The sequence below is a fragment of the Diadema antillarum genome, unplaced genomic scaffold (genome assembly GCF_040938485.1).
Source record: "Diadema antillarum isolate AM-2024a unplaced genomic scaffold, OU_Dant_1.0 seq00000106_RagTag, whole genome shotgun sequence".
Taxonomy (NCBI): domain Eukaryota; kingdom Metazoa; phylum Echinodermata; class Echinoidea; order Diadematoida; family Diadematidae; genus Diadema; species Diadema antillarum.
This window is the reverse complement of record NW_027271192.1, coordinates 373,794-386,073: the sequence shown is the minus strand read 5'-3', so window position 1 is coordinate 386,073 and position 12,280 is coordinate 373,794. Positions and strand designations below refer to the sequence as shown.

General features: G+C 40.6%; 1 protein-coding gene across 1 annotated transcript in view; it reads right to left on the bottom strand.

Moving 5' to 3' along the window:
- Positions 1-241: 241 nt before the first annotated feature.
- Positions 242-12,280, bottom strand: part of LOC139726962 (tRNA (32-2'-O)-methyltransferase regulator THADA-like) — a 29,079-nt gene continuing 17,040 nt past the window's right edge. Inside the window, exons 17-30 of the mRNA XM_071637950.1 lie at positions 12,011-12,148; positions 10,610-10,825; positions 9,901-10,144; positions 9,364-9,625; positions 8,428-8,673; positions 7,387-7,609; positions 6,001-6,443; positions 4,892-5,062; positions 4,211-4,358; positions 3,405-3,529; positions 2,482-2,566; positions 1,861-1,987; positions 1,116-1,285; positions 242-328 (exon numbers count right to left, since the gene is read on the bottom strand). Coding sequence (XP_071494051.1) covers positions 242-328; positions 1,116-1,285; positions 1,861-1,987; positions 2,482-2,566; positions 3,405-3,529; positions 4,211-4,358; positions 4,892-5,062; positions 6,001-6,443; positions 7,387-7,609; positions 8,428-8,673; positions 9,364-9,625; positions 9,901-10,144; positions 10,610-10,825; positions 12,011-12,148 — 2,685 coding nt within the window. The remainder of the gene's footprint in view (positions 329-1,115; positions 1,286-1,860; positions 1,988-2,481; positions 2,567-3,404; positions 3,530-4,210; positions 4,359-4,891; positions 5,063-6,000; positions 6,444-7,386; positions 7,610-8,427; positions 8,674-9,363; positions 9,626-9,900; positions 10,145-10,609; positions 10,826-12,010; positions 12,149-12,280) is intronic.

The window sequence follows — 12,280 nt, the reverse complement described above, 5'->3', positions numbered from 1 at the left end:
AAATCAACAGTCAATTCCCCTTGGAATTGTATATCCTTTAAAATTTCATAGAGTGGTTTTTAATATCTTGCAAAACGTTAAAAGCTGAATCCTCACCTCAGCCAATACTATACCATCCCTTTAAGATATATACTGGGTTACACCATCCATCCACACACTCTTTGTGTGCATTCTATGTGTTTGTATAACACACATCAAGGTGACTGATCTCTTCGTGGGAGGAAATGAATCATCTCTCTCATCAATCCATCTCACTGGGTTTCTCCTCCGCATCCTCCTTGATGACTGTTGGGATAGCAGCCTTGAGAAGAGGAAACACGTAGAACATCTGGAAACAAACCAAGGGAAAAGAGAGAAAATGAGGTGAAAATATCAACTCCACTCTGAAAGTAAATACTGTAAAAGTGGCAATTTTTGCGCATTTCACGGAACCAGAGAAGTTAGCATGAAAAGAAAAGCACATGAATTCTTATGCATGCCATATATTCCAGTAATTAAAGCCCTGATTCCGCGGAACTAAGATCATGTGAAATTCATCTTACACGGTCGAGTGCAAAAAATTACTCATGCGAATACAAAAAATTGTATATCCACTTTTACAGTAGTCTACAACTGAATAATGGACAAGAGGAGACTTACTCACTCTATGTATCAAGAAGCCAACTAAGAAAGAAGACTTGAAATTAGAAGTAGATGTTGGCAGAAAGCGTAAACGGGTAGTGGTAGGTGATAGTTAGAGGGTAATATAGAAGTCTTAGTAGGAGTTACCTTGGTAATATGATTGTTTGTTGGATGCAGAAATGGACAATAGTCGGATGTAGAACTACATAATGGTTCCAGGACATTTGCTCCTGAGACAATTGCTTCCATGAAATATCTGCACACAAAGCCAAACATACATTTTATCCACAAACATAACCTTAGCCATAATCCTAATCCTCACATCAAACTACACCTAATACCCTATCACAACCCTAACCCTAACCCTAACTCTAACCATAAGTAATTGGAGAAAATAAGACAGGAGCATCAGTAGCAGGAGCAAATGTCGTGTCACCCTTTATAACATAAGATGAAAATCCTTCATGTTTTGGTAAGGATATCTACAATCTTACCTCCTGTAGGGATTTCAGATGGTCTGCGATCTTCTGACTTGCTTTTTGAACCCTCTCTGATGTGGGCTTAGTCAGGATTGACACTTCCTGAAGTAGACGCACATAGAGTAGGAGTCTGTACAGAGCCTGGTAGGGTTTACTGTGACCCGTTCCTGCATAGAAACTGTTAGCTGTGAAGATTAGGGTAGAAAGATTATTGGGTATAAAAAGCAACATTCCTCTTTAACATAAAAAAAGATAAATGAATAAAAAGTAAAGATGCTTCTGAAAGGCAAAATCAGATTTATTATGTGTAAAATATAGCTCCTACTCAGGGGCAGATCAAGGAATTCCATACGGGAGGGGGGGGGGGGTACCTTTACAAAATTAAAGGGGGGCGCACATGCCCCCCTCCAATTTTTCTTTTCATTTCTCGTTTTAACAAAAAATAAAAGGGGGGAGAGCACCCGGTGCGCCTCCACCTGGATCTGCCGCAGCCTACTGTCGGTAAGCTTTCACTAATCGTCCATCATGTCCAGCACAGCTATGTATCTAGAAGGTAGGGTGCCGCCATGAATTGATCACTTACACAAATACGTGTTGAATTCATCATGCTTACATCAGAGCAAGCTCAAATACACGAAAAGGTTTGATCTGTTTCATCACATCATTTCTGTATTATTGTGATAGCGTATGCAACCATACTCTGTTCATATTAAGACAAAACACAACTAAACGGAAGAGGATTATCATAACCACAAAGTACCTGCTACTGGATGCGTTTCCAAGAATCCTGTAATGGTAGTCAATTGTTGTTGTACAAAGACCCATCTCTCTTCATTCCACTTCCAAAAGATGTCCCGTTTACTCTCAACCAGACCGGGTAGAACATGCTGTTTCCACAGGAGATAAATGTGAAAATAAAATAAAATCAAATTATCATGCTTTGGACTGTGCATCAATCAACCATTAATACCAATGTCTCATAACCATACAGGTATCGCACATATAGGGCAACATTATCTTGTATGTCATTAAACAGGAGAACTTGCTGAAAAAAGGTAACAGAGAAGTAGAAGTTTATATAAAAAGGAAGTATTGAGATAATTGTGGTAATTGAAATGTTGTCATAAAGGCAGTCAACTATAGTGCTCAGTGAAAATACCATAATTCTGATCTACTTCATGTGGCTATGATACTGCCTCTGTAGTTTTACATTTGTTTTAAACTTAACCCATCAGCAGCATCACATTTTCATATTTCGAATGAAAAAATTTTACTTGTAACTTTTGAGTATGAAATAACTTTCAGACTGAGCAGGAATATGAAGCAAATTTATGTTTCATTTGGCAGTATTATATGAAGCTGCTCCATATGTTGTGCTTACCTTGACAGCCTGGAAAACTGCATCAGCTTCCATGACCCCTTCTGCATAGATGTTGATGCTTTCTTGTTCAAAGAGGTTCAGGGAGCTTTGGAGGAGAAAACAAATTATCAATGAAAACTATGGTTTTCAGTGTCATTTACGTTGCCTTGCAAACTCATTGGCAATGTATTATTCTCTTGTGAAACGTCATTTGGCTACTGTAAACATCCATCAACATTTTCATTCGATCAATTTTTTCGTGATGAGCGGATTAAAGACAGGTTCGTGAGTTCTTAAATTCACACTGCGCAATTGTCAACCCACTCAAAATGTGCAGAGACCATTGTGAAGATATCTTCATGGGTCGTAAAATTTGTGCCAGCCAACAGTAGCACAAAATATGCAAAAATTATATTACTGTGAAGATTTCTGTGTTTACAGTATCAGAATATACAGTAATTATTTTCCATACACAACAAATCCTTCTCAATCTCACATTCACCAATTTCTTCTTGCCAACATCTGCCCTTACCTCCCAATAAAACTTGTCACTCAAACTGAATGATTTAATGCAACTGGAGGACTTCTGATATTTGGACATGAAGGAGGCCAACAAAAAACTTGGATTATGAAGTAGATGCAGCCGCCACATCCTGTGCCAGCCGTGGCTGCATAATGTCACCCTATATTCTTTGTCCTACAAACTATTAACATCTGAACTTACACACTGCCAGCTTGGCCAAAATGATGATAGACAACATTTTCCTGTCATAACTGGTATTAGGCAACAACTGTTTGAGACATGTCACTTTTGCTTATGCCCGTGTGTAGTTCCATCGTTTCTGCACAATTTGATATATAGAGGTCAGTTCTAGATAACCCACATACTTTTATTTATATCCTCACTCTGTTTTAATTAGTCACAGCAAAAGTAATTAACTCACTTTCCACTTGTCTCTTCTTGAATCAATTCCTGAGCAGAAAAGGCATCACCTACGAGGAGGTTGGTGACTGCATCCAGAAAATTCATGTTGGAGCAAAATTTATTGCAAGTGTATCTCAGCAAAACCTGGAGGCAAAAGAAAAGCAAAGTTGTTGTGTCAACATAATTCAACATTCAACATAATTGATATACTGAGATTTACTCGGTATGTTTTGATTTTCCACATCATGAAAACCAGTTGCATCACTCATCGACAGAGGTTCTAGATTTCTTAGCAATGTTGCAGAGGAGTGAAGGTTGACTTTAGCTTATTCCCTATGCCTGACTTTGGCAAATAAAATGGCATCAATGAAGTACAGAAAAGGCATAGTGCATAGTAGTTATCAATTATTATCAATTATTATCAATTATCATCAATAATTAATCAAGCTTATTCCCAACAGGATGCAATTCACTACATTGAGAGAGGGAGAAGCTTTCAAATAACTAGCTAGTATGGGCAAATCCAGGAGACATAAGTTGTAACAGTTCATCAAAGAACAAACGAGAGAGGAAAATGGAAGAAAGACAGATATAAACATCAACATAACAACTCTACACACAAACAGTGTCTGAACTATGATTGATTCGAGAAAAAGAGTGTACAGTGAAAGGTACAATCAAGACGTAATGCTGCACAGCAAAGCATTGGAGATCATGTACAGAATTGGGGAGGGGCTTATAAGAAATATGGAAATATGGCAAGACTGAATGAATATGACTTACTGAGTGATAGAAAAAAAAAGAAGCATTTGACTCTTCACTCACCTTCAGACCAGTACTACAGTGCAGCTGATATCCCTCACCACCCGGGGACACGGTGTCATCTCTCGGTATCCTGGATGCAAACTTGGCTGCCTCCTCCCTCACAGAAGATTGCTCATCCTGCAAGAGCTGCATACCTGCCTGTAAAAGCCTTTGGGTACACAAGTAAAAACACAGCTGGTAAGAGGAAAGTAGTAGTAGTCTCAGAGGGTGTGTTCCACATCTTCATTTTTATCAACATTATCCCCTCCCCCCAATATCTGCTTCACAAAACTTCAGTCAATACTGCGAGAATGTGTAACAATAATCTGATTTTATGACTTAAAATTTGCTATGAATATGATTCCCCCAAAACAGAAAAAGGGCATTTGGCATACATTTAAATAATTCATCTGCACTTTGAAGTAAGACTGGTAGTCTACAAATGACATCCTGGATGGAAATAGGTCAATTTAAGAATAATAGGTAAAACTTGTTGAGACAAACTTCTGAAAGACATACATAGAAATTCGTGAAAAATTATGTTGGGTCTCCCCAAAACACTGATTGCTATATGCTACCGGTCTTTATTTTGATTTCTTTCTCTTCTTCAAAGCAAACATACCAAATAAAAGTGGAAAAACCATGGGGATTATCTCTCCTACTAATGAATTGTGTAGAGCCAGATATCAGGGTAGAACTTACATGAAGGCAAAGTCACAATGCTCGACTTTATCCGGTTTGCACATCTGAAAGACATGGAGGGCACAATGCTGCAGAGCCTTGGCTGCGGCCATCCGCAGTGTCTCGCACTGACCCGGGTCGCTGGCGGTCACTATCAGGTCACAGGTGTTATACATCAGGGTCTCATTCGAACTATCAAGAGAATAACGGAGGTCATCTTGAGGTCAGCCATCCAGTAATAAAATGAAGAAAATTAAAGTTTTACAATACCCGGTCTGATAATGATCTAAGAAACTGCCTATGGTCTATGTCATGTTGAGATTCTTTAAGTGTTGTAATATCACTCCAAAATCCACAGACGGATGCACAAACAAATGTGTATCAACTACACATCATAGTGACATTAACCTTGGTAATGTCCAAAGAAATTAAACCACACAAGTCTTTTCTATTGGAAAGAAAACTTGATAACTCCTCTGTCCAATTCTATTGCTTTGATTTGTCTCCAAAAATTTTGGAAAGGGATGTTTCTTGAGAGTGCCTCCTGTTATCTTTCAGTGAAGCTGTGAAATTCCTTTCAACCTCCGAACAGAACTCACTTCAAAATAAAAACCAAAAATGAGACAGCCCTACAGAATTACTTGTTGCCTCCAGAGTAATATAAAAATCTGCAATATCTACCCTTTAAAAGTGACACATGCACTGCTTTTGATAGCTTGCTTATGAAAACTGTAGAGATATAAGCGAATCTTATTGTGTCATTTTGAATCCAGACACAAACAGTCATCCTTATTTTTTTTAAACTGATATTGAGAAAGAAAATAGAAGCTGTAGAATGTATGATTGAAATACAGGCCAAAACATGAGTGTATGTCAGGGGCAGATCCAGGAATTCTGTACAGGGGGGGGGGGGGGGGGGGGGGGGGGGGGGTGCCTTTGCAAAATTAAAGGGGGGGGGGGCACACGCCCCCATATTTTTCTTTTTATTTCTTTTGTTTTAACAAAAAACAAAGGGGGCACGCTCCAGGTGCACCCCCACCAGGATCCGCCACTGTCGTTAACATATTCAGATGTGCTATCAATGATTCATAGGTGAAGCGAACGATCAAACTCCTTCCAACTGAACATACCTGTCAATATCACTCACTGCCAGCTTCAGGGCCACCCCGAGGGCCGGCAGTGCTGCCCAACACTGGCCGGTCCCTCCGTTGCCGGCGTCCAGCAGTGACAGCAGCCTGTTGGTCAGCGCCAACCAGTCACCCTCCGGCCTGGTTTCCACACACTTGGAGAACTCCACCCAGACATCCAGGGCCACCGGTAGACAGTCCCAGTCATTCTCCACCAGCAAGAGGTCGGTGACCTGCTGCCAGAGGTTGGAGGCTGTCTCTGGATCCAGCCTGGAACCTGCCAGGGTGTTCCGCAGCTGCTTAAGGGTAACCTCTCTGACCTCGGGTAGGCCATAGGTCAGTAGGATGCGAGTGAGGGAAGGAATGTCGGTGATGTGGGACGGAATAAACTTGAACATGGACAAGAAGGCATTGGTCATCCTCAGACCAAGGGAGGAGAGTCCAACCTGCAGGTCACAAGGACACAAAGGAATATGTTGACCAGGCAGAATGCTTGATGACACACAGAGATTTATAACCATACAAGACAAAATGCACCAAAACATCTGACAAACATTTTCATTTGCAGAGAGATTTCTAGAAGGAAAGAAAAATCATGATATGATGACATTAACCCAGGGTAGACTCACCAGCGTCAGTAGATCTTTTAACCTGTTAAGGATGGGCTGATTTTGCTATAACACGCATTTCCCATAGACACTTGCCTGAGTATACTCAGGACTTGTCTTCAACGGGTTACAGACTATCCCTCGGATAGGACATAAAATGGAGGTCCCGTGTATGAGAGAGTCACAGCTCATGCACGTAAAAGATCCCGCTTCATTCATTCATCGCAAAGAGCAGGGTGTCTAACCCGGTGAAGTGGTCCCACCCCACATCCAACTGGACCCCATGGAAGACCAGCTTAGTGTAGCTGAATATGGGCTATCCAGCCATCTTCACGGATGGAAAATGAACAACAACAACAACAACAACATAACGTCATGGAGAGAACATGTATTGGGAAGGTTGGCCATCTTGATTAGCTTTTTATTGGCTGCCCACTGACAGGAACATTCAAAAACTGTGACTACCATAGGCCTGCTGGAACAAAATTGCCTATCAATGAACATGTGCCCTGAGACATATGCTCATTGGTAATGTTCAACTCTCGTCGAGATTCTTCGGCTGCATGTGTTTTGTGTATAAAACCGTACACATTTTGTTTTAGGGATTCCTGTATATATCGTAGTGGGGCCAACCTCTTGCAATACACAGTCTCCCTACACTGCAGTGTCATGTTGCTATCATTATTCAAGCATTGACAGGCACTCATCAAACACTGAGGTCAGGAGGTATAACATGGATGAAGAACCTTTCAGAAGAGCAAACGGTCTCTTGACTCCTTACCTGATATGTTGGGGACTGGCCAAAGAACTCATCCACAATGGTCTTGGCTTTGACCATGAGGTCACTGAGGTCATCTGGCTTGACCCCAAAGGCCCCCTCCCACCAGAGGGTGCAGATCCCCATGAACTGAGCCCGGGTGATGGCGCAGGGGTTGGTGCTTGTTCCTATCCACAGAGAGTGCCCAAGCTTTGCTGTGATGGCTTCTACCGAGTCCTCCTCCAAACTGGGGGGGAAAAAAAAAAACAGTGGTCACTCTCTGATGCAAAGAGTATCTCGTAATCATAACCAAGTCTATACACAATAGACTAATAAACAACAAGTCACCAGATAAGATCAGTGACAAGATTATTTTTTAAACAGAAGGAAAAAGGACCAAAGGCAAATACATATACAGTAAACACCACAGTATACAATTAGGTTTTATTATGTCTATGTGTAAACAGCAACATTTCAGCAGTTTACATTCAGTCAAACACAGAACATTAGAAATCAGATTAGAATTAAAGCACCATATTGTCTTCGAGGTTGGAAAGAACATAGTTTGTTTATCGTATAAATATGAGAACAAATAAACCTATCTAGCACTTTTTCCAAACTGAGATATAATTGAACAGTGAAAGAATATCACTGATACAAAGTATCTAGCTGTAGACAACTACGATCTATTTTTTGACATCTAACATAACATAGCTGTCTATTCTCTGAGGCAAATTGGAGCAAATTTCAGGTAAAACACAAAAAGCACAAATCCACTACAAAAATGTTTATCAACTGCAACGATCCCGCGTCTGATGGCATGGACGGTATTCAAATTAAGAATAAACATGTCAGGAAAAATGGCTGATGGAGGAAAAATCATAGCATGAAACCAAGATTCTGGCAGATAGGTGCATACAGAGACTTTACTATTCCAACTTGCTTGTTAAAAGAGCAAGTGAGACCCCAATCAGCATAGATTGCACACACACACACACACACACACACACACACACACACACACACACAAATGGAGCGAGAGAGAGAGAGAAAAAAAAGAATCACCTGTTGTTATTGATGCATGTGTTCATCATCTTCTGAATCATCAGCAGGTTACCATGGAGACGATTCTGGTCAAAGATGACAGGGTGCTCACTCGGAGGCATCCAGCTCAGCAGCTGAAGAGTCATGTTGGACAACGACCCTGCATCAGAGAGGAGGGGCAGCATGGCTCGGGATGCGAGGTCGCGCACAGAGTAGATTGGGCTGGATACCAGAGACTGGATGGGTTGAATGAACTCTTGGAGGTCTCTGTGAAAATGTGAGTAGTACTGGTACAGTCAAAAGACCATTAGTAGTATCAGCATATTTACCTCCGCTAGGGAGGTTATGTTATGCTGGCATTAGTTTTGTTTGTTTGTTTGCTCATTTGTTTGTCTGTGTGCAATTGAAAATAACACAAAGAGCTGTGAATGGAATGGGATGAAACTTTGGAAACTTTGAAAATGTCAAAATGACAAAAGGAACAAATGATTAAATTTTGGTAGTGATCGTGGAATCTTTATGAATTTTGAAGGATTTTTTATCTTTTGGCAGGTAGGGTCAATGAACTTGAGAGTTTAAGCTGAATATATTTGAGGTTTGCATACGTGCACTATAAAGTGCATGCTCTGCTAAAGTCAGGCACCGTGCAGCTGGAAGCTGATGACATAAACAAAAGGTTTCCATATTGGGAAATCAGGTGATTTTCAGCATGTCTGTATGAGTGGAAATCACTGATCTCTCTGAAAGAACAAGATCAGTGGTGGAAATAAGCTGCTTGGCAGAGGTCTGCAGTCTGAGAGTGCTCTTTTAGTTGCTCATGTCTTTGTTATAGCCTAGAGAATCAGTTGTCATGTAGAATATTCAACTAGAGAAAGAAAAAAGGAGAATATTTTGAAAGCCAGCACATAATGATTCATTTTCTTTCAACATTTCAAGATGATTGTAAGACAAACTCACCTTTTCTGTTCTGGTGTCGCCATCCCACCACCAAGCTTAGTCAGGATGAGAAGCACCGGGTGGAGGCGGGGGATGAGGTGGAGCTTCCCACTACCGGTGGATCCAGAATCCTGGTGAAGGGAGGCAGCTGTCCTCACCTCCTGCAGGAGGTAGGCTCTCAGGCGGGGGTAACGCTGAAAGAACTCTGGAGCCGACAGCGTGTTGACCTGCGAGTGCTCGTCCTGCACCTTTTTCTGCCCAAAGATGCGTGCGATGAGTGCCCCTTGAGGATTTGAAGAGAAGTTCATTTGTCAGAAAACGCACGAAATTTGGAAATTGGGGAAGCACACAATATCGAAGGTTCTTACAATGAAGGCAATACAGTGGATGGGCATAATCATAATAATAGTACATGGCTTTTAATGGCACATATCCCTTCAATTAAACTATAATGCTGAGATTCATTTCTGACAATTCTCTTTATAAACTGACCCAACATTGAGGGACAGGGATTATCTATCCACAAATATTTCAATAAGTTTAGCATGCTAAACTTACCAAGTAGCTGCATACTGGAGTTCTGTACGGCCCAATTGCTGGAAGAGAACCCATCAATGGCCAGCTGAACCGCTTCTTCAGCATAGGGAAGGACATCCCAGGCCAGGGAAGAGTTCACAAACAGGGACCGCAGGATATTAAGGCCATGGGACTGAGGGAGGTCTTGTTTGGCATCGGGCTGCTCCGGTAGGGGAAGCCTCGCTATTTCCATCAGTTTCTCGACGGTATATTTCAGTAGATGCCTCTGCAAGTACGATGAAGAGAAGACTTCTGACCTAATATACACTGTAGTCATATTTCTTTTAATTCCTAGAAAGATGATCCCTATGAATTAATACCAGATGATATGTTCACTCATTGCAAGACAGATCAACATTAACCTCTGATGATTTAACGCGTTGAAGACTAGTTATACTCGGACAGGTGTCTATGGGAAATGCGTGTTACAGCAAAATCAGTTAGTCCTCAATGGGTTAAATGTGCTGTGAACACTTTGTGTATGAAATTTACAAGTTCTTGAAACATTCCACCATCTTTTCTTTATCTTTCTCTCTTTAAACCCTTTCTGTGTCAGAGACATTGGATGGTGTAGGCCTATGCAATGTTTAGGGATGTTTTTGTACCAATTGGCACTCAAAGCACACAGAGATTTAAAGTTCTAAATATGGAGTTTGATCGAAATTATGTCGTTGAAATTTAAGTGACATACCTCTCTGCCCCGTGGCTCAGCAACAATGATGGACTCCACTAGAGGGGGTAGACCAGCGCTCTTCTTCGTGTACGATGATGATGAGGAGGTGCCACCAATCACGGCAAAGACGAGATCCAGGAGCTTCCTTGGAATGGCGACCATCTCTGGGTCTGGGCAAGACAGCATGGCGGCGCAGACCTTGTAGAAACCAGACTTGCATCCCTCGAGAGCTCCCTGTTTGATGAGTTGAGGAAATGGATGGGAATCATGCTTGGAATGTGCATGAAATATATCTCAAGAATGCTGTCGACAAGACTATAAACCTTACATGTATAAACAGGCCATTTCAGCACACTTCCTCCGACTATTTCAACAATGACAAAATGTTTAAGAAAAATGCCAAAGAGACAGATAGTCCTTGTATAAAATAACTTAACAAATATGTAGCAAATGTGTGCTCACATGTAGAGAATACCCAATATATCTTCAGATGAAAAAGATGAATTAATGCAATCACATGAGATAATGCATGAGTAGATACTGCTGTTAAGTGCCTTACCAAGGTCAAGTTGCCTTTAAAGGGACTGTACAGTACTGGTTGAGGTGAGGATTCAGCTTGTAACATTTGGTGAAATATTTAGAATCCACTCTATGAAATGTTAAAGAGCATACAATTCTAAGGGGAATCAAAAGTTTATTTGATGAAAATTGGTTTTGAAATGACTGAGTTATCTAAAAACAAGGAAAAACAAAGAGATCCTAATAAGTTATGGTCTGTCAATTTTATTAGGATCGCTTTTTTTTGATATCTCAGCCATTTCAAGGCCAATTTTCATCAAATAAATGTTGAATCCTTCTTGAAATCATGGGCTCTTTCATATTTCATAAGAGGTTTCTCATTATCTCACCAAAGAATGTTACAAACCTGAATCCTCACCTCAACCAGTACTGTGCAGTCCCTTTAATAAATGGGGAAAAAATGGCTCAATTTTCAGCACATTCAGATATACAACGGTGAAACTATTGTATTGTCACATGTTGAATACAATGGGGATGGTACTTGTAGTTGCAACCATATATTCAAATTAGATGAGGTGATAATGTTATCACCTTGCACATTGCTCAGTGATCTGCACAGAAACCTGGTTTTGAATTTCCTTTTAAGATGAAATAAGAAAGAAAAACTTGGAATAATCAAGTCATTTTATTGTTGCCCTGCAAGGTGACTAACACTATGACTTCATCTGATTTGCATATAGTCAACCTCACATGAACTAATCTTGCATAAAACAAGCAACAAGATTGATTTTAACAAAACTTAACCATTCCATTTGTCTGATTACATGCTAGTTATCATAGCTAACTAAAGGTGGAGTGAAATTGGTTTTTGAGTATCAAAGTGCTGCTGCTGTTACTTACTTTGTGACGGCACTTGGTAAGAATTTGTACCAGGCAGTCTGACATGAGCTCAAACTGCTGCTTGTCGAGTAGATTGTGACTGGCATCACCAAATGGGGGCGCAATTTTGGCCAAAGCACCCATCAGCAAACTTGATTCCTGGACAATCCAGAAACATGGAATGTACATGATTAAGAACAAGGTGAGTAAATGCAATGTCACTGTCATACAGCAGATTACTTTAGAATGTAATATCTACGCTTCTGAACAAATCTACAGGAATTTCAAGTG